Here is a 22,936-nt window from a genome sequence, read left to right on the forward strand (position 1 = left end):
GAGTCAAGACAGAGTCTCTGCCTCCTGGAGGCTTTCATGGCATTGAACCGCTTTTCCGAGGAGAAGGGCCTTACCTCTCCCTTTCTCATTTGCCTTTAACTAAAAAGACATCTTAGCTGCTTCGTTGTTCGTGTCCTCACTTCCTTCTCTCCTCCGTAATATGTCCTTTCCATAGGTGGCAGAATGAGCTGTATGTATTCTGAAGCCTCTGCCCTCTTTCCTGTCTCTCCTGAATTATACCACGGTATTGAGGCAGCTTCTGTCACCCACACATTTCCTTGTGAAGGGGTTAGGTCTTTTCCCACATGGAATGCTTTCATTAAAGGGGCAACTGCCTCTCCGCAGGCTCCCAGCCTTCCCTAGGGCAGGTGCAGGCGGGGGCGCAGTGGGCAAGGTCCATGGCAACCAGGGCAAGCTGTGGCTGTACCTGCTGCCACACCCTGGTAATGAGAGCCCAGGTATTGGGACTGATCCTTTGAAGATGTGTCTTGATGCTCTCCCCTGGGTGACCAATGACAGGAACCTAGAGTCCTGCTTTAGCCAAATGACAAGTTTGGCCTCTTTTATGAGGAAAGGAACTCCTTATTGGAAACCAAATTACAAATTAATTATCAGCTTCCTCGGAGACCGAGTGTAAACAACAACACTCCCACTCCCGTGAGGACTTTTTAGTGCGAGCCCCTTCACTCCAAGAGTATAAAAAGGCCTGGGCAGGATGGAGTCTGTAGATACTCAGGGAGCTTCTGGGGGGAGGGACTTCCCTAGCATGACATCTAGCTGCTGTGTCACCAGCACCTTGCCAGTCTCTCTCAAGAGCTCGTCACGACCGTCTTCCGTCTGTTCCAGTAACATGGGCAGCAGGCCGGAGCTGTGCTTGGGTTACGTGTGCCAGCCCCTGCAGGGCATGTCCTCCATCTGCATGCCTACCACCTACAGGCCAGCCAGCTGCCTCTCCAAGCCCTACCTGTCCAGCTCCTGCCAACCCAGTAACCGCCGGCCAACTGGCTGCATCTCCAGCTCCATGGGGACCTATAGCCTGATCTGTGAGGGCTCCTTCAATGGCAACGAGAAGGAGACCATGCAGTTCCTGAATGACCGCCTGGCCAACTACCTGGAGAAGGTGCGGCAGCTGGAGAGAGAGAATGCAGAACTGGAGGGCAAGATCCAAGATGTCTACCAGGCTCAGGTGTTGACCATGTGTCCCGACTACCAATCCTACTTCCAGACCATCGAGGAACTCCAGCAGAAGGTGAGGGTGGGTTGTCAACAGTCCAGCTGGGAGAGGCATCCAGAAAAGCCAGTACTCCAGATATGCATCTCATCAGTGTTTCCAGCTATGCTCAGGGAAAAGAGACCTCCCCAGGGCATAGGACTAGCTCCTAACTTGGACACTCAGCCAGAGCCCTGAACGCAGGAAGAGCTCTGCCATCAGGTCTATCATCAACATATTGCATAGCTTTGGGAGGTATCTTTCCTTTTCCAGACGCCAGTTTCCTCATCTGTAGGATGGGGAGAATAATGGTCCATATCTGAAGGGGTACTTAAGAGAGTTCAGCGGACAACGTAGGTCAAGGGTCTGGTATAGCCTCTGTGTAGGACTCTCTCTTTACGAATTGCTCATGGTATCCATAATGGGGCATTTTGGAGGATCACAATTTTCTTAAGACAATCCTCCACAGACATGACCACAGACTAACCCAATGTAGACAACACCTCAGTGAAGCTCTCTTCCCAGGTGATTCTAAGTTGTGTTAATAAATGTGGGAAGATGCATTCCACTGTGGGTGGTACCATTCCCTAGACAGGGGTTACTGAACTGCATAAGAGTGGAACAATTAAGCTGAGATTAAGCATTCATGCATGCAAGCAAGCATGCAAGCAAGCAAGGAAGCAAGCGTGCATGCAAGCAAGCAAGCAAGGAAACACACAAGCAAGCACACATCTGTGCATCTATTTCTCTCTGTTCTCGACTGTGGATGTGATGTGACTAGTTTGACTTCCCTTCAGTGACGGACTCTAACTGGAACTGCAAGCCAAATAAACCCTTCTTCTCCTATGCTGCTTTTTTTGGTCAGGGCTTTTTATCACAGCAACAGAAATGCATTAGGACACCTTCACTGCGTTCTTTTCCTTCTTTACACCCTGCGCTGACCTGCTCTGTGCACTTCGGTTGGCAGGTTTTGTGCACCAAGGCAGAGAATGCCAGGATGATTGTGCACATTGACAATGCCAAGCTGGCTGCAGATGACTTCAGGACCAAGTGAGTCTGGCCGGGGACTTGGAGGTGGGGTGTCTTTTCCTCATACACTCTTGGGTTAGCACTCTATTGGTTTCATACAGGGTTAGACAGAGCTGGCATTTCAGATCCTTCCTTGACTTCTGTATACAGTTCTATTCCTTGGTTGCTGACCCTGACCTTTTTGTAGGTATGAGACAGAGCTGGCCCTGAGACAGCTGGTAGAAGCAGACACCAATGGCCTGCGCAGGATCCTGGATGAGCTGACCCTGAATAAGGCTGACCTGGAGGCTCAGGTAGAGTCCCTGAAGGAGGAGCTACTGTGTCTCAAGAAGAGCCATGAAGAGGTGAGATGAAAAGAAAAGGAGATGTGGGTCTGGGAGAACAATATGGGGTTTGGAGTTGGGTAGACGTGGGTTGAAGCTTCCCAGTGGACCACATATCGTTTCTGTGACTTTCTGTGATTCCTGTATGCTTTCTGATCTTCTTCACCCATGGAACAGGGCTAGCTACCATGCAGGGTAATTGGGAGGATTTAATGATACTACATGGATCCTGGATATGATCCAAGCCCTGCGTATGAAACACCTACCTCTTGGTAGGTGCTCAGAGACATGCCTCTTTCTTCTGAACTTCATGGACCAGGGCAACTGTCAAATTTTCTATCAGGGACTGCATTTGTCTTTCTGGTGAGGGCCTTCCTCTAGAGGGAGGGTGGGGCGGTGGGCCTGGGATGCTTCTGTTCCAGAACAGACGCAGAGACTGCCTATCTCCATCAAGCTCCCTACTGGGTGAGCTCCTCCTCTTCTGAGGATTGGACTATGGTGTTTTCCATCTCTGGTCTATCCCCGTTCTTGCCCACCTCTTGTATCTTTTGTCTGTATAGAAGGCGCACACGCTTAAGTTATAGACACGGTTCTATCCCCTTTTCTCCAAAATGCTGCAAGGACCATTTCTCTAGGGTGTTTGGTATTCCTTCTTCAGGCTGACACTCACACCTTTCACTTGGGGTTTGAATGAACAAGTGTCTCTGGGTTCTGGCTGGGCTTCCTTAGGCTTAAATGTAAAATAACAATCAGTCACCATGCACTCACTGAATGCCCTAAGGTACCTGACTCATCCAGCTTAAACCAGAGAGTTGGGAACTGCGCCAAGAAGTCACTAATGAGGCATTATCCCATACTTGGGCAGCCTCAGTGGCAGCTCTCTCTCTCTTTCTCTCTCTCTGACAGGCAAGCCTGGGGAGGGGCCTGTTCTCATTGGGACCTCGAACCAAGTCAAGTCAGGCTCTGTGTCTCTCCTTCCTTGATGAACAGGGCTGCTAGCAAGATGGGGAAGTGAGAAGGGGTGTGTGGGTTTTCTGTCTTAGTCCAAACTGATCAAACAAATTGCCCCTGAACTTGGCTTCTGCCCAGCTAACAGGAAGTGTCACCCTGAGTGTTCAGCTGGAGCTGGAAGACCCCTGAGGCTCTGCAGGGCGGGTTTCGGCCCCCGAAGCCCTGCTCCCCAATGCTGAGCTCTTCAGCATCTCTTGTTACAGTTTACATATTTTTCACACTTGCCTGGGGTCTTGTGTCTTTCCAGGAAGTCGGCGTCCTTCGACAACAGCTTGGGGACCGCCTTAACATTGAGGTAGATGCCGCACCCCCCGTGGACCTGACCAGGATGCTGGAGGAGATGAGGTGTCAGTATGAGACGATGGTGGAGACCAACCACAGGGATGTGGAGGAGTGGTTCAACATGCAGGTGGGCACATCTCTCACAGCAGGTTGGGCTCTTCAGGGTCCTAAGGAAGGGATGCTCACTCTCCCCCTTTTCTTCACTGCAGATGGAAGAGCTTAACAAGCAGGTGGCCACCAGCTCTGAGCAGCTTCAGAGCTACCAGTCAGACATCATCGATTTGAGACGGACAGTCAATACCCTGGAGATTGAACTGCAGGCCCAGCATAGCCTGGTGAGTGCTGTTGGCTGGTACCTCTTAGCTCTGGATCTGGGAGAGCCCTGGGCATGGCTTTCCAGGGATGTTAGGAGGGATAGGAGGGCAGCCAGATCCAGCCAGCATGGATGTACCTCCAGCTGGTTTATTTGGAGGGAGGTTTCTCTCGGGAACCAGCTCAGAGATAAAAGGACATGCTCCTTATCATATGTCAAACACGATCCCTCCAACATATCTGTTATCTACTTAGCCTGTCCTTCCAAACCCTTGTTGTAAATGTCACCTATAGAGATTAAATAGTCCTGGCACATAGAGAAAATCCCAGGAGTCTAGAGAAAATTCTAGGAGTTAGGATTATTGGTCTAGAGTCCAGACCCATGGAACCAGAGTCTTAGAGGAGACGCTTTGGCCTGGGTATTTTTTTTTTAAAGGGCTCTCGTGGGAAAACCATCAGAAAGACACTGTGTTGTTTTAGAATACTTGGTGAACTCCAACTCCAAACTGTGTAGAAGGAATCAGGGACATAGGAGCAGACTTGGGTTCAAACTCTGGTTCTACCACATACCTGACGCTTAGCCTGAAGCAGACGACTTGACCTGTTTCCAGACTTCCCTGGCTTAGAGGAGAGGGGCCATTCACAGAACCAAAGACTTGGCTCTTCTCATCTCTTTCTGAACAAGCCCATGGAAAGCATCTACCTCTTCATAGTTGTGTCTTTCCTTTGCCTTAGAGAGACTCTCTGGAAAACACGCTGGGGGAGACGGAGGCTCGCTACACCTCCCAGCTGTCCCAGATGCAATGCATGATCACCAACGTGGAGTCCCAGCTGTCTGACATCCGCTGTGACCTGGAGAGGCAGAACCAAGAGTACAAGGTGTTGCTGGATGTCAAGGCCCGGCTGGAGTGTGAGATCGACACGTACAGGGGCCTGCTGGAGAGCGAGGACAGCAAGTGAGTTTCTGGGGGGAGGGTCTGTGGGGGCCCATCAGGGCTGGTCGGGGCCTAGGACGCCGTACCTGTACTAAGAGACATGAGTTTAGAGTCTGTCAAGATTAAGGGGCCACCAGATTACTGGCATGCTCTAAAGTAATCCAGGTGATGACATTTAGGCCACCATCCCAAACCTGGTCCGGAGGAGTTCATTCTTCTTCACTGCAAGCTCACAAACTCCTTTCAAGACCCTACCACGTGCCTGTCATGCATCATGAAGGATACTGAGATAGATGGTGGGAAACATCTGCCTTCAGATCGTTACATCCGTCAGGGCACAGGTGGACAGACTGCTGGAGGTTGTTCTTGGGGGAGGAGTTCCGGGGCTGTGGAAAGACAGGAGGTAGCTTAATGTGATTGACTCCGGTGGACATCAGGGCAGGAATGGTCAGCTGGAGCTCATTCATGGACACACTGGCCTATCAGAGGCCTTTGCTGATTGAGCGAATGGTAGAATCTGAGAATTGCTCATCTCCCCACTGGCTGGTAAACATCTGGCTTGCAGAGACAACAGAATTTGGTTCCCTGAATTCAGTTCAGGGCAGATGCCTAATACATGTTTCTTGTTTGAGCCAAAGAAAACTCAAAGTTCCTATTTTGGGAAGATTATCCTGAGAGATGCAAGAAGTGCCGAGTGGGGGGAACCAGGCAGGGACAGTGTTCAGGAGCAATGGGGGAGATCATCTTCCCACTGTTATGCAAGCAGGATCAGCAGGATCTGGTGGCTGTGTGGATATAGGGTGTTGTGGTCATTGGGTGTGCTAACAGGTGTTGGAGCAAGCCCCCAAAAACATTCCTCTATGTGTGTGTATGTACATACATGTCCTTATGGACATATCTATAATATGAATATGGATGTACATGTGTTACAGCATATGTTTTCAACGTGTGTGTGTGTGTGTATTTGTAGGTCATGACAACCTCCGGTTTTCCGTTCATTTCAGACAAAGTATCTTGTTCACTATGACATACACCAGTCTATCTGGCCCACAAGCTTTTGGGGATGGTCTTGCCTCTACCTCCCCTCTCACCATAGGAACACCAGGACTACAGACATGTGCTACGGTGTCTGATCATCCATAGGTTCTGGGGGATCCAACTCAGGTCTTAACACTTGTCTGCTAAACCCTCCACTCACTGAGACATCTTCCCAGCCCTGGTAACTAAATTGTTCAGCATTTAGTCTTGTTTTCCTTTTACTCTGAGCCTGACCCCACTGAAGCCAGTACTTTAAACTCACATGTCTGCAAGGATCAGGCTGCTCACATCTGCACACAATGTGGGACAGTGGGGACCAGGGAGCTTGTGCTATGCTCAAGGAGGGTCCCCCTGTGGTCATTTCCACCATGTAGGGTGCCGAGGCCATGCTGCTGGTCTTCCAGCTGCCAAAGGAAAGCTGGGGTTTGTATTTTTTCTACTCTTTAAAAGTTTCAAAATTTAAAATGTATTTTAAAAATTGAGGAAAAGGTGCCAGCCACATTAAACACATTTAAGACTGAATGTGGTCCTCAGGCTACACATGGAGCCCCTGAGCCATTTGGTCCCTGCCCAGTATCCAGTGTGTTGTTTCTGGTTTTCTTCCCCAGCCTGGCAGTCTCGGAGTGCATCCTTTTGCCATGTACTCATTCCACATCAACTTAAAATTTCTTTTTCTTCAACACATTTTTATGAGGTGCCTGTGCTAGGCCAGGTATACAGAGGGCACGCACACAATGTCTGGTAAAGGAGAAAACCATAGTGGAGTAATTAGCTATCCCTATGGAAGAACCATAGTGCCACTGGGAGGTTTAACACTGAGATAGGGGAGGGTTCAGGGGACATGTGACAGTTAGTTGTGCTTTTAAAGCAGAGAAGGAGTTAAGTGAGTGACTATGGGAGAGAGTTCTAGAAAGAGGAGACATGTGTTCCACAGCCTGAGAGGGATAGCTCATGGAGGAACTGCCAGAAAGCTAGAGCCCAGACATTGGGACTGTCAGGCGAGGTGGGAGGAGGACACACATCTGTTAAAGAGGCTAATATTTGTCTCAAGCCCAAGCAGGAGCCACTGAAAAGTCCTCGGTAGGGGAGGGACATGATTAGATTTCTCTCTACTGAAGATTCCTCCGGCCACCCATATGCCAGGGATGAGAAGCAGAGGCAAGAGTGGAGTTGGGGGTAGGGATCAGCTGGGAGGCCACAGAGGTAGCACAGGCAAAGATGGAGATGATTGAAACAATGGAAGCCAGGAGGAGATGCACAGCAGTGTCTGAGGGTAGGACTGTCATGGTCTGTTATGAGGTGGGCACCTCCACTAATTCTTCCCCATTGTGACCTTTTCTCCCAGGCTACCCTGCAACCCTTGCTCCGCTCCCTCTGGCCAGCCTTGTGCACCCTCCTCTGGGGTGTCCCGCTCAGTCTGTATGTCCCGCACTGTTTGTGTACCTTGCTCGCCCTGCCTTCAGAGTCGCTACTGAAGCCTCAGTGTGTGGATTCGGAGGGACCCGAGTTCTGAGGCACGGTGGCGCCTCTTCACGGCAAGCCTGACAATTCTGAGACCGTGAAAAGTGTGGGGCCAGCTGAACCAGGAAGTGGACACCATCATGTTCTGATACTACAGGGAGTGCCCTTGCCTTCCTTGCTTCAAAGCTGCCTTCTCTATTCCCATGGGCAGAAGGTTCTCTTTGGTGATGCTTCTGGTTTTCTATGCTTTCTCGGAGCATACATGTTTTCATGTATATTTCAGTTAAACTGCAAATAAAACTTAATGCAATGGCCCTGCAAATTGGCATTTTTTTTTATCTTTCATGATGGTGTATTTATGAGCCAGTTTTATTCATTTGGGTTCAAGAAGGGAGTGCCCATGTTTTGCATTCTTATGCCTCTCCCTTTAAAAATATCAGTTGCTTTTAAATGAGTGTTTTGCCCATCTTGCTTGAATGTGCACCACATTTATGACTGGTGCCCGTGGACGCCAGAAGAGGGTGTTGGTTTTTCCATGGAACTAGAGTTAAAAAATGGTCACGAGCTACCATATAGGTGCTGGAAACCCAACTCAGGTTCCTCCTGGGAGAGCAGCAAGTGCTCTTAACCACTGAGCCACTTCTCCATTCCCTTACAGCCCTTCTTGTTTCCACAGACTGAAGGGATATTTACTAAAAAAGGATTGCATGCCATAAATATGTCTAAACCAGGAAACCACTCCAGAGCCAAGTAATAAAAGAATAAAGAGAGGAGGGAGATGGCCATGCCAGAAACCAAGGCCAAACAACTGCAACTGAGGATAATGTTATAAACTGGGCTCATTGTTCCAATCCGGTGGCATGATGTGATCACATATCCAACAAGTCTTCAGGGAGGCTGCTGGAGGTGGGGTCTGCATTAGAGGTTGGCTAACCAAACAATGGTCTCTAGACACTGCTTAATCTTGCAAACAAAACCCTATAAACAAGGTACCATTATCTAGTTCACTTTTTAATGGGGAAGCCAAGGGCCAAAGGGGTTAAAAGACTGGCCCAAAGTCACTTAGTGAGAGATGCTTGATTAGTTCACATTCAGAGTCTTCAGTGTTTGCACTGTTGGGTATGGAGGAAAAGAATGCACCATTTAGACACTTATAATTGGAGGGGGAGCTAAGAGTATGTGAGGCTCCATAGGCAAGGACCAAGCAATCACAACAACAACAGCAGTGATTGCTATCTCGTTTCCTTTTTGACTCTACTTGCAATTGCATGCAGGATCTCATGCATCTTAGGCAAGTGATCCATTGCATACCTATATATACCTCCAGTCCTCCTTTAAAAAAAAACCTTTTAAGCAAAGTCTCACTAATTGCTCAGGCTGGCTTTGAACATGCCACCCTTCTACTTCAGCCTCCCGAGTAGCTGAGATTACAGCCTGTACCAGCATCATCAGGCTTGCTGTTACCTCTCATGAAGCACGTAGTATGCGTTTATCTGTCCGGATTTGCTGAAGATATTATGAAAATGAACACAGCAGCAGTTCCCCTGACAATCTCATAAGGTATTGCAACTGGTTCATTTAGATACAGGAAATCAGGGCACAGGGAAGGATTAGATCCATTGACCAGGATTACATGCAAGCAAAAACATTTGAACCCAAGCCTAGCTGTACAGCATCATTATTTTAAGTACAATGCAAATTCCTACCCAGAAGGAATAAGCACTGGCAAAGACTGGGAGGAAGTAGTCTGGGGGTAGGAGGAAGTAGTGTCTCAAAGGGGAGAAGACATTGGGCTGTGGGGGGCCATGGGTGTCCATAGAGAACCTGCTCTCTCTTCCACAGACAGTGGGAGGCCTGAGCAGGGTACAGGGCCAAGAATGACATGACCAGAGTGGTATTTTAGAGCATTTCACCAAAGAGCATAGACAGGATGACTGAGAGGCAGGGCCATACACCAACTGTCTACAGAGAAATGAACAGGATTTTCAGCAAGGCAAACAAAGCAACCCTGGAAGAAACGAAGGGGGCTCAGAGCGAGGCACTCTGTGAGGGACTGACCTTGGCAATGAACTGGCCGTGGCAGGTAAAGGAGGAAAGAGCAGAGATCTCACTCTCGGAACACACAGCTCTTCATTAATGAACCGAGTGAGGTTTTTTATTAAGTATTTGTTCTCTGGCCTTGCCAAGAAATCATGAAACGTGGATTGGCTCCCATAGTGGCCTGGGGGCTCTCCAGACATGATCCTGCATGCCTGCCTGGCAGACAAGGCCATTAGCCTGACAGCAGAGACACAAACATACTGCTAGGTTAGATGTGGGTCCTAATAGGTAAGTGGGTAAGGTTTCAGTGCGCTGCCATGGTGAGAGAGAGGGGCAACCGGAGAGCTGGATCTCTTCATAACTGCATACAAACCAGGAATCTTTTCTCTGTAAAGCTTTCTTACATCGTTGTTGGCTTGAGACCCTTGTATACCAAAGCGTTGGTTCTAGAATCCTGACCTGTTTTGTCCAATTTGCTTGCCATACTTAACGCTACTGACCAGAACAATGCAGAAATTGAATGTTCTCACAACCACAGAAAGTGCTTTTGCTCTGAGCTGTCTCAGACTGCCAGACCAGAAGGAGCCTTCCAGACAGACCATGGGACCCAGCCTCTCCCATTCCATAGACGAGCAGTCTAAGACCCAGAGGGAAGGAAAGATATGTTCACAGACACACAACCAGCAGGACAGAATGGAAACTAAGTGGTTCTAGGCCAAGCCCAACACATCCCCAAGCTCTTTACGATTGCTCCAAGGACCTAAGGCTCATTATTATTTCAGGCTAATTAATATTCCCCCTTTGCCCTCCTTTGGTTCCCTAAGAATGGAGATATTCTCTCCAAGATGCTGAAACTTCCCTGGAAGAATAGTTTCCTTAAAAGAAGAAGAAAACCAAAATAAAACACAACAAAAACTAGAGACCACTCCCTTTAGGTCCTTGCATATTTTAGCTCAGGGTGAGCTCATCCCTGAGGCTGTAGCTGAGAGATGAACAGGAATAATTGCATAGGGAGTCCTAGGTAGGCCAGGAGTCCCAGCGCCTAGACTCTTATAGGCTCCTTTCCCCCAGCATATATCATCTAATCCAACCAGGCCTTTGTCTTCACACTCATGTCAGTCCAACTCGCCAAGACTTGTCTGACCACCCAGATGCCTATTAAAGTTTTAAAAATACAAAACCAAGCCCCACAGACCAGGGCCTGGAATGTGCTTTCTGCTATAAACCAGCAACCAGTGTCCTCCGCAGATGAACCAAGAAGCCATGGGCATGGATTTTAGGAAATATTGATGCCCCACTAGTACCAAGACCTTCTGGTATGTTCCTCATATGGGTTTCTCAGAGAAACTCTGTCCTCACAGCAAAGCCTTCAAGATTCATTAACTCTGGTTTATAGGAAACGTAGGCAGGGTCATAGTAAAGTCATGAAAGCTCAGTCATATTTGATGTTTGGAAGAAATTCCCGCAGATGGTTGTGGTCCTCCTGGAGTGGGGGTGGAGGAAGAAAAGGTATGAGTTTTCAAAAACACAATATTCCCCAAGATCATCAGTCTGGGCCTGGCCCTGGCATTCACTGTCCTGGAGAAAAGTCCTGTTCTGGGGGTGAGGCCCTGCTGGTACCATTGACTATCTGGCCTGAGGGTGACACTTCGTGAAAGATCAGGAGTTGGACACAAAATCTCAGAGATGATGATTTGTGAATCTGAATTACACTGAGTAAAATTTTCTCTCTCTTATATATCATCAGAATTTTTTATAATTTGACAAAACTACATATACCCATGTTATAACTGGGAAGTAATTACTAATAAAATAATTCTCTTGCTGGACATGGTAGTACAGACCTATAGTACCAGAACTTGAGAGACAGGCAGGAGGATTGTGAGTTGAAGGCTAGCCTGTCTTAAAACAACAGCAGCAGCAACAACAATAGCAACAATAACAATAGCAATAGTAACAACAGCAGCAACAACAATAGCAATAGTAACGACAGCAACAGCAGCAACAACAACAACAACAGCAGCAGCAACAACAACAGTAACAACAGCAGCAACAACGGCTACAGCAGCAACAATAGCAACAGCAGCAACAGTAGCAACAACAGCAGCAACAGCAACAACAACAGCAATAGTAACAACAGCAACAGCAGCAGCAGCAACAACAACAGCAATAGTAACAACAGCAACAGCAGCAGCAGCAACAACAACAACAGCAACAGCAGCAACAACAACAGTAACAACAGCAACAGCAGCAACAACAATAGCTACAGCAGCAACAATAGCAACAGCAGCAACAACAGCAGCAGCAGCAACAACAACAACAATAGCAACAACAATAACAGCAACAGCAGCAGCAGCAACAAAAACAGCAACAGGAGCAACAACAATAGCAACAGCAGCAACAAAAACAGCAACAGCAGCAACAGCAACAGCAGCAACAACAACAACAGCAACAGCAACAGGAGCAACAGTAACAACAGCAACAACAACAGCAATAGCAACAGTAACAACAATAGCAGCAGCAGCATCAACAGCAGCAATACATTCTCCTTTTGCATTCCAATGCAATGGTTTCAATTGACTAACTAGAAAGTGCTTTGTATCACTTGATGTCTGGTTTTTTTTTTTTTTGAACAATTGGTTAACTGTGTCTTTTATAGCTCTAATAAGGAAGCACATATACAATAGCTGTCTTGACACAATGGAGAAGAACAATGGTTTTGACTTGAGATCCTGGGCTAGAATATCAATCTTGCTACTGCTGAGCTGTGTGGACTTGGTAAATCTCTTAGTCTCTGACCTCAGCCTCCAGGCTAACCATACCTGCTTTGTAGAGTTGCTGGGATATAAAGCCTACAGCAATACTTAAGCTCAATGAGGTGGTTAAAGACAATCTACTTTGGCAGCAGTCAAGTTCCCATCTTCTGATATCCCCCAATGACAATGACAGCTGGTTTATCTTTTGGAGTCACTCTGAGTCCAAGTTCCAAGAGCATCAAGAGCAGCCCACGGGCAGCCTTACATCGCTTTAGAACACCAAGATGTCCTTCCAGTCTTGTCTAAGAGTCTGGCAGAGTAGAGACCCCAGCATTCTAGCTTAGGGTCTGGTTCTGCAAACTGACTGGGTAAAGACCAAGTGTCCAGGCTCTTCCTTGGTCGTCTGCCACCACATCAGACTGAAGGTCTCCCATATACTCTGAGGGACCTGATTTTTCAACCCTTACTAATTGTGCTGTGTAGAACAAGGGGCTACAAAAGATAGCGGATTCTCAAAGGCTCCTCATGTGGGTTCTGGTTAATGGAATTGTCTGGGAATGGAGCCATAGCCTTCTGTTCCACATTGCCTGTGCCAGCTCTGTGCCTTGATGGTGGAGTTGAGTTGCTGCAGTGCCGAGACTGTATGGCGTGCTCCCTGGCTCTTTAACAGGAAACATTGGTTCATTACGGTATTGTGGAAACAATGCCGGAGTTAGGAGCCCAGAGAGCAGCCCTGGCTCTATCAGTCTCTTTCTCCCGGCCCCCCGAGGAATTTACAGCTTCCTGCTGGGTTCTGAAGCATGAGTGGATGCAATGGTTAATCCTGATTATCAGTTTGGTGGGATTCAGGATCACCTAGGAGACACACCCCTGGGGGCAACTGCAAGTGTGTTTCCACTGGGGGTTAATTAAGACCCGTCCTGAATTTGGACAGCCCCATACCATTGGCTGGAGGCCCAGACTGAATGAAAAGGAGAAAATGAGCTGAGCAGCCACACTCACGTTCACCTCTCCGTGCTTCCTGACTACAGATGCGATGTGAGCAGTCATCTCCCGTTCTCGCTGCCAGGCCTTCTCTGCCATGGTAGACTGCACCCTTGAACTCTGAGCCCAGATACGCCTTTCCTTTCTGAAGTTGTTCTTGTCTGGTGTATGGTTCCAGCAATGAGAATGGGTTCTCCAACTTCATAACCCTTGTTATTGTGCAGGCTCTTTAGGGGTTCTCTCCCCGAGACCAGAGGCCCCTCCTGTGTTTGGGTTAGCAGAGTGTCCTTCCGTATCCGTATCTGAGGGAATGCCACTAGACCTTAGAAGTGACTCAAAGGACACAGCTGAACTTCCTCAGTTAGAATTATCTTTAAGTTGGGCAGTGGTGGCGCCCACCTTTAATCCCAGCATTTGAGAGGCAGAGGCAGGCGGGTCTGGGAGTTCAAGGCCTGCTGGCCTACAGAACAAATTCCAGGACAGCCACGGCAATATCAGAACAGTAACCAGGACCCTCTATAGTTGTAGTTTTAGTACCAAAATGTTTTTGGTAGATAACCTTTGATCAAGTAGTGTTTTGGTATAAACGGGTGGAAAGTTTTTTTTTTTAGTGGTGTCTCTGGAATCTCCAGCTTTTACGTTTATAATTTTTATGTACCTTTTTAGGGCTAAGTCTTTAATGGAGGAACTATGTGTACATTTTTTGTTTTAAATGTATTTACAATTTTTAAGGCTTTTTTGTTTAGTACATATCCGGTTCCTCCATTTATGTATCCCTGTTTTACATAGGGCTTAACTCTTCTCCCAAAGTAAATGGGTTGTTTAGGGCTATACTTTGATAGAAGCCATCTCAGATTGTGCAGTATGACATATGTGTCATCATCTGCTTTTATAAACCAATCAGCATCTTTTAAATAATGGTCATACACATATTGAAAAGCTTTAATTCTTTTTCAGTGGAGCTGCTCTCTGTCTTCTTTGGTTTTTAATCCCATAGTAGGGAAGTCTTGATTTTTTTGAACTTATAAATAATACTTTATTACAATGCTGGGCCCATGTAGCTTTGACATATTTGGCCTTTTTCTCTAGATTTTGAGGGCTTGTCATAACCCAACAAAGAATTTTAACTTTCTGATAGAGGTTCTCAGCAATGTTTGTGTTTTTATCTTTATGTTGGCTAGAGTCTGTATTGAAGTTCATTTGTCCCTTGAGGTGACTGTGTCCATTATCATCTAAATGTCCAGCATGAGGGTCATTATGAAGCATACTAGGCTGGGTGTCACCCTCCTCTCCCAACAAAATACTCAATAGTTGAGAACATAAAAAAAAATCCTATTGCTGATCCACAGAGGAAGATTAAAAAATTCAGCCAATTCTAGTAAGGTGAACATCCAAACTGCCTAGGCTCCTACAAAGCCAGTACGTGCAATAGGATCAGAAACCCATTGCCATTGTTCTTGAGTTCTCAGTAGTCCTCATTGTCCGCTATGTTCAGCGAGTCCGGTTTTATCCCAGGCTTTTTCAGACCCAGCCCAACTGGCCTTGGTGAGTTCCTAGAACTGGATGGAGGTGGGGGTTCCTTGGACTTTCCACAGGGCAGGGAACCCTGATTGCTCTTCGGGCTGAGGAGGGAGGGGGACTTGATTGGGGGAGGGGGAGGGAAATGGGAGGCGGTGGCAGGGAAGAGACAGAAATCTTTAATAAATAAACAAATTAAAAAAAAAATTCAGCCAAGATTTAGAGGCCATTTCCCGAGAGTGTATTTCTGACATCAGCCGTGACTCCCTCCTCCCGGAGGCGGGGAGGAGGACGATGCGACCCTCGACCTTCGCTGCCCCAGCCGGCCGCAGCATGGGCATGGGCCGCTAGCCAGGGCCGCCGGCAGCCGCCCGCAGCCGCCCACTACACAGGGCAGGGAACCCTGACAGCTCTTTGGACTGGAAAGGGAGGGGGAGAGGAGTGGGGGGAAGGGGAGAGGGGTGGGAGGAGGGGGAGAAGAGTGGGAGGAGGGGGAGAAGAGTGGGAGGAGGGGGAGAAGAGTGGGAGGCTGGTGGGAGGAGGTGGAAATTTGTTTTTTTTTTCTTTTCTTTATCCTCCTTTTATCAATAAAAAAAAATTCAAAAAAAAATCCTGTCCCAAAAAACAAAAACAAATAAATAAACAAATAAACCAAAAAAAAGACAAGGGAAAAAAAAGGATTATCTTTAAGGAGGTAATGTAATACCTTTAGCAAGAGAGAGAAGTGACAGCAATCGAATGCTGGTACCTTCTTTTTATGAGCTAGGGGGCTATGACTGCTGAAGAGCTGTTCTGAATATGCAGCGTTTGGAGGTGTGGCTTGAGTACTGAACCTGTTCACACAGTGGGTGAACAAAAGCTTTGGGATGCCATAGCTGAACACTTGGCTCTTGTAATCCATCTGCATATCACCTTCCTAGGATCGTGGTTCTAGACATCACAAGGATCCCTCCTCTGTAAAGAATTCTTTGAAGGTTCTCCTTTCCAGGTAGTGTTGGACAAGCAGTAACCCCAGAACTCTATGCATTGGTTGTCCAGCCTTCAGCACTGACACCCGTTTCAAAGACAGATACTGACTGAATTACCTTTGCCTCGCACCTGTGGACTCTGTCAATGAAAGCTGACATCTCAGTGCCTGGCCAGAGAGAACAAAGAGAGAAGATTGCTGATCAGAAAGCTGTTGGCTGCACGTCCGCCTCTGTTACGGCAGATTCAGAGTGTGTCAGCCCGGTGTCAGCTGGTAGAGGCCCACAGAAATAGCTGTCTCAGGTGATGGAGGATGAGTGCCTCTAGGTAGACAAGAGGCTCAGCAGGGGTCTCTGAGGGAGTAACTCTGTGCTTAGAAAGATCTATGAGAAGGGGTAAGCTGCTAGAAAGTGGCAGAAGCCTATTGAGGCTGACCAGAAAGAGCAACAGGCCTTTCTGGTTTGTGCTTGAGCGCTGTCCTCAACAGGCAGAACCTCTTAACTACCAGCTGACCACGCCTCCACTCCCAGACAATGACCTTCTTGGAAAAGCAGAGCTGGGGAAGGCAGTTAAGGCTACATAGGTCTCTAGCACGGTTCTGCTTAGCAGTGTGTTAAAGTAGATGGGACAGAGACTAGGGGGGGTGGACTAACTGTCCTCCCTCAAGTGCTGCTCAGGACCCCATGGCTCCCTCCCCCTTGTCATGGGTACCCAGCTATAGCGGTGCAGATGTGGCTCCTTAAAGAGTCCCCTGCTCTTCCTACGTCCTTTTTTAGTCAATGATGCAGCAGAAGAATAGGATGAGGGGGAGCTGGCAGACAGGTGCCTAGAACATCTACGATGTCTTGGGCATGTGGCATGCTCTTATTGATTCCTTGACGCATTGTAAAGCTTATCTTGAATAAAAAGGAAATTCTCTGTGTGTTTGTGATGGACAGAGAGAAGGGAGAGAGACAGACAGACAGAAACAGAGGCACTGAAGTGAAACTGAATGGAGAGAACCATTTTCACCTGGAATTCAGGTCTCAACATGTATGTATGTGTGTATGTACATATGTATGTGTGTATATGTGTTTGTATGTATATATGTGTGTATGTATGTATGTGTGTTTGTATGTGTATGCATGTATATATGTGTGTATGTATATATGTATGTGTGTGTATGTTCTGAGTTTCGACATGCAGTATATGGTTCTTATTTGAGTTGTACTCACAGGAGTTCAAGTGCATGTCTGTTCTGGAGCTTGCCTTCTCAGTCGGGGACCCAGGGTGTCTAGTTTCAGGCTATTTGCCTAGTGAGTGACAGAGCTAAGGGCAGAACATTTACAGGAATGCCTCCCTCTTTAACGGCACAAATCCCCTCTTTAGCCTGTTCAGCAATCCAGAGTGGGATGCTCTAACATCAAAGAAAGAAAAAATAAATCCAGTCTTTCCTGCCTAGTCATCAGGTCTTGGGAACTGCCCCACTGGTCCAGAGTGATGATAGAGGACTGCTGGTGTCCCTGGGTGAAGGGTGGTGCTTCAGGGGACACTTAGAACCAGCAAAAGGGGTTCCATAGCTCGTAACTCTGGCTGAGGTGGCTCCTAGACTGCTTCTGAGTTCCCCAGACCTATCTCTTAGTTCTAGGAGGACTTGATCTTGTCTGAGAATTTCTCTTCCCAGATCCCACTCTCGTCTGCATGCAGGGTGTCATATTCGCCCTACAAGACTAAGGAGCTCCATCCTCGATGCCAATTTCCCTGACGTCCGTACCAAAGAGGAGTTAAGTTGAAATGTGCTTCCTCCCTCTCTGAGAATGCCTGTTCTCGGCAGATGATTGACACACCAGATAAGTCTCTCTACGTACCCCAGGTGTGGGCCCTACCCACCCAGGCCTCAGTCATTCATCCAAATCAACACTCTAATCCTGGCATTCACGTAGAAGACATGTGCCTTACATACAGCAAGGGGGGGCAGTCCTTTGCTGAGCCCCGATGTCTGGGCTCTATTCCAGACTTCCCAAGGGTGTGGGAAAGACCTTGTAAGCAAACACATTACTAATTCTTCCTTGGTGTATTGCTATTTATACTAGTTGGATAAATAGGCCCTGTCCAAAGACAAATGAGTAATGGGGAAAAAGCCTTTTGCTGTTCATCCACAAGCAGTTCCATTAGCAAATCTCACTCTGCGAGATGTGACTTCTCCCCAGTATCTCCGAAACCGGACTTTATAATCTTCACTTGCCCCAAGAGGAAAAGAGAATTCCTCGGCTTAAATAAAACCTTTGAGGAGGCTTGACCCTGCACTCTGAATCTCCAAACCGTTGCTCTTCGTTCTAGGTCTTTCCCTATCCTCCTTTCTCAGCCTTCCAAGTCGCCACTTCTTAGCTTCCACTGGAGTCAGAGCCCTCTGGAACGCTGACATCTGGTTTTTACTTGCAAGGATACTGAAGCCATTGGCCTTAACATGGCGGTATCAGACTTCCTAGAAGTTGCCCAGGGTAGTCTCATGCATCCCCAAGCCTGGAAGAGGTTTGCATTGCATTTTAGCAGAGAGCCAGGATATTTTGTTCTTGATGTTTCCACCCCGTATATAGGACTGTTCCCTGTGCTCAGAGAAGCGGTTATCACTTCGTATCACTAATTAGAAATTCCTCGGACACATGTGCAAACCCCATCTGTTAGTCTTGACTTCACACAGTAGGTCCAGGTTGGGACCCGAGAACGTTTATTTCTAACAAGTCCCCGGGCAATATTGATGCTGCTGTCTAGTGAGCATTGGAAATTCTGCCCCGAAGGATGACAAAGCCTGCTTAGAGAAGTGTCCAGACATGGGCCTTTTCCTCTAATATGCAAAACCAAACCTACACCTGCATTGAGTTCCTAGACTGTATTGACTTTGTCCTTGTAATGGTTGCTAGTGGCCTCACATGGATCCATATCTTTCTGGGATCAGTGGCAGGATCAGAAATGGCAGGGGCTGGCTCAGGAGAGAAGTGTGCATCACTGGAAGAGAAGCACTGTTTCTAGTGGTGCATGAACTAACCAGTTGTTTCCACCTTTTCCAGGTCCTACCTGGTTTCCTTAGATCCATAGTCCAGCTTGGACCTGGGGACTCTAAGGAGAGCATCTCAGAGACTCAACCTGGACCTTGGGCTCTAAGGAGAGCATCTCAGTGATTCAGCTTGGACCTGGGGGCTCTAAGGAGAGCATCTCAGTGACTGGTAAGGTGATGAAGTTGCATAGGTCTATACCAGGACCACACTGCTTTCTTAATTAAAAAAGGATTTCTCTGTGTGTATGTGTTGGAAAGAGGGGGTAGGGAGGGAGAGAGGAAGATGGAGGAGGAAAGGAAAAGAGAAAAAGAAGAGGAGACGAGAAGAGGTATGTGCTTGCCAAACATTTTATAAGGCTACAATTCCCCTGATACTCAAACCACACAAAGACATTAATAAAAACCAGAATTACAGACCAATCTCACTCAAGAATATTGATGCAAAAATGCTCAATAAAATACTGGCAAACCGAATCCAAGAACACATCAGAAAATATATAGAGAGGGCTTTTCGGGAAAATCGACACCTCACAGAGCTCATCTTTCTGTAGACACCACAAGGCTCTTAGGATTTTTAATTGTCATGGATTTGTAATGAGCAAAGTAAAGTCGAATTTCCAATATTATCTTATGTCCCATCATGAAGATCCTTGAGATATGTCCAATTCACTTTTCATTCTTGCTAAAATAGGATTATACATCCTCCCACCTTAAGAGTCTTAAATATGAGGATCTTTCAGCTTTCCCACTCCATCTTCTGAAATCTCTCCTAACCATCTCCCTTCAGAGTGAAGCGAGTTTCACAAGCTTCCCCGCAATAGATGGATTGCAGATAAGCCAAGGATGCCGCTGGAAGCATCTCAGAGGCTCACAGCATCCTTTCGTGGCTTCCAGGCCTTGTAACTGAGTAAAGGATTGAAAGCTCATGATTGCCTTGATTTACATCTTGTTAACACAATATGATGGGACCTGTTTCCTCCAACTCCTGCCAGCACTGTGTGCTGTTATCCTACGTTAAAAATCAGATAAAGAGAAACAATACCTTTTTATTCATTTAGTTTACATTTCTCAACTGTTAATAAGCATATATTAAAATACAGATGGCGTCTTGAGCAGAAGGGGTGGTGTTTCCACTCAGCATAGCTTAAAGAGTTGGCTACTTTGAATTAATCTGTTCAGTCTGGTCTGTGGGATCTTCATGGTTTCCTTGACCTATTATTTCCCGGGTTATCATTTCCTAACACTTAGGTCTAGGTTCCGGCAGTTTTCTTAAGTGTTTGCATCTACTGCAATGCACAATGGGTGACATTCTTTACAGGACACAATTCCTTGTGTCTTCTAGCAGTAGGAGCCATGATTAAGAAATATATAAGCTGTAATGTAACCATCCTGTCCAGGGAGTAGTTTGTGACTCCATACTTTCCTCACCCACTGATGGAGAGATAGCCAGATGGTCCAACACTGTATTTTGCTTTGTTTTGTTTAGATAGAGTCTCACTCGGTAGCCTAGGTTGTCCTTGAACTCACTATGTAGTCCTACTGGCTTTGAACTTGTAGCCTTCTTCCTGCCTCTGTTTCACTACACTTAGTTGCAGCATAGTCTTTGAAAATAGCATCTCAAGGTCCCGGGTCCCCACCGTAGTCTCAAGTAGTCTGTGCCTGTGGTCCTTGGTGATGGGCCTGGAAATGGGATCTGAACTCAGCAGGCATCCTACCAGGGATTATCTTGAATATATTAGCCTCTGGGCATCCTTGTGGGAGGGTATCTGAGGTAAGATGACCCATTCTCAAAGTGAGTAAGTAACACCGTTCCCTGGGCTTAGATCCTAACTGAATAAAAAGAAGAAGGCTGCCACAGATTCATTGTTCTTGGTTTTCTTTTTTTAAAATCTTAACTTGTGGATCTTTTTTATTATTGTTTTTATTGAGCTATATATTTTCTGATGTGTTCTTGGATTCGGTTTGCCAGTATTTTATTGAGCATTTTTGCATTAATATTCTTCAGTGAAATTGATCTGTAATTCTGTTTTTTATTAATGTCTTTGTGTGGTTTGAGTATCAGGGGAATTGTAGCCTTATAAAACGTTTGGCAATGTTCCTTCTGTTTCTATTGTGTGGAACAATTTGAGCAGTATTGGTATTAGTTCTTGTAGAATTTTTCACCGAAACCATCTGGTCCTGGGCTCTTTTTGGTTGGGAGACTTTAGATGACTGTTTGTATTTCTTTAGCAGTTATAGGTCTATTTAATTTGCTTATCTGTTCTTGATTTAATTTTGGTAAGTGATATTTATTCAGAAAGTTGTCCATTTCCTTTAAGTTTTCCAATTTTGTGGAGTACAGCTTTTCCAAGTATAACCTGATGATTCTTTGTATTTCCTCCATGTCTGTTGCTATGTCCCCCTTTTCGTTTCTGATTTTGTTAATTTGGATATTCTCTCTCTGTCTTTTGGTTAGTTTGGATAAAGGTTTGTCTATTTTGTTGATTTTCTCAAAGAACCAACTCTTTGTCTCATTGATTCTTTGTATTGCTTTCTTTGTGTCTATTTTGTTTATTTCAGCTCTCAATTTGATTTTTTCTTGATGTCTAGTTCTCCTGGGTGAGTTTGCTTCTTTTTGTTCTAGAGTTTACAGGTGTTCTGTTAACTTACTAGTGTGGGATTTTCCAGTCTTTTTATGTAGGCATTTAGAGATATGAACTTTCCTCTTAACACTTTTTTTCATTGTGTCCCATAAATTTAGGTATGTTGTGTGGTCATTTTTGTCCCAAGACTCTCTTCTCCCTTGTCTCTAAGGTCATGAACAGCTACCATGGCTTTGCATACTTAAATAAACACCTTGGCATCTTCAGCCTAAGGTTCAAGGAACTTTGAATTGTCTTTTGAGTTCTAGGTATCTACATAAGTATGGGTACTTGTACACCTGGAGCCCAGAAAATGGTGCTTCTCATGTGAATGGTCTTCTTGTGTCTCTGAGCTCTTATGTGGTAAGCCCGAATGTTGAAGGAGCTGTGGGCTGCATTCCTGCCACCCAGCTCCCAGCCACCTGGCTAGCTTACGCCCCAAAATAACAACACGCAAATTGTATTCTTTTAAACACTGCTTGGCCCATTAGTTCTAGCCTCTTAATGGCTAATTCTCACAATCTTGCCTAACCCATATTTAGTAATCTGTGTAGCACCAGTCTTACCGGGAAAGATTTAGCGTTTCTGACCTGGAGGCTGGCTGCATCGCGTCTGTCCTGGAGAGGGGTGTGCGTCTGTCCCACTTCCTCTTCCTCCCAGCATTCTGTTCTGTTTACTCTGCCTACCTAATTTTCTGTCCTATCAGAGCCAAGGCAGTTTCTTTATTTAACCAATGACCTTCCTCCATCAACTGAAGATGTTCTACTACTGTCAGTGGCCCCACAGACTGCCCTAGTAATACAACTGTCACCCACATTCAGAGGGCCTAGTTTGGTCCTGTGCTGGTTCCCCCATTGTTAGTCTGGAGCTATGAGCTCCGATTAGCTTAGGTAAACTGTTTCAGTGGGTTTCGCCATCATGGTCTTTACCCCTTTGCTCATATTATGACTCCTCCCTCTCTTTGACTGGACTTTGAGAGCTCAGTCCAATGCTTCGTTCTGGATCTCTGCATATGCTTCCATCAGTTGCTGGATGAAGGTTTTATGATGACAACCAAGGTAGTTATTATTCTGATTACAAGGAAAGGCTAGTTCAGGCACTCTCTTCACTATCGCTTAGTGTCTTGGCTGGGGTCATCTTTGTGGATTCCTTGGACTTTCCTTAGTGACAGGTTTCTTGTTAGCCCCATAATAGCTTTCTCAATCAAGATGTCTCTTTTCTTGCTCTCCCTCTCTGTCCTTCTCCCGTTTTGAGCATCCCATTCCCTCATGTTGTCCTCTTCCTTCTTCTTCTTGCCTCCTCCTCCTCATCTGGCTTCTCTTGTCCCCCCAATCCCATACTCCCAAATTTCTCAGGCGATTTTGTCTTTTTTACCTTCCCAGGGGGATCCATGTATGTTTCTCTTAGAAAATGCAA

General features: G+C 46.5%; 1 protein-coding gene and 1 pseudogene across 1 annotated transcript; one reads left to right on the top strand and one right to left on the bottom strand.

Moving 5' to 3' along the window:
- The first annotated feature begins 766 nt into the window (after nucleotides 1-766).
- Krt32 (keratin 32) lies at nucleotides 767-7,615 on the top strand. The gene is made up of 7 exons (XM_075990772.1): nucleotides 767-1,249; nucleotides 2,178-2,260; nucleotides 2,427-2,583; nucleotides 3,821-3,982; nucleotides 4,065-4,190; nucleotides 4,903-5,123; nucleotides 7,486-7,615. The coding sequence occupies exons 1-7, from the start codon at nucleotides 767-769 to the stop codon at nucleotides 7,613-7,615; spliced, it is 1,362 nt and encodes a 453-aa protein (XP_075846887.1).
- Nucleotides 7,616-13,841: 6,226 nt separating this feature from the next.
- On the bottom strand, nucleotides 13,842-15,153 carry LOC142831551 (glycoprotein-N-acetylgalactosamine 3-beta-galactosyltransferase 1 pseudogene; annotated as a pseudogene).
- Nucleotides 15,154-22,936: the final 7,783 nt, after the last annotated feature.

This window comes from Microtus pennsylvanicus, chromosome 11 (assembly GCF_037038515.1).
Source record: "Microtus pennsylvanicus isolate mMicPen1 chromosome 11, mMicPen1.hap1, whole genome shotgun sequence".
Lineage (NCBI taxonomy): Eukaryota > Metazoa > Chordata > Mammalia > Rodentia > Cricetidae > Microtus > Microtus pennsylvanicus.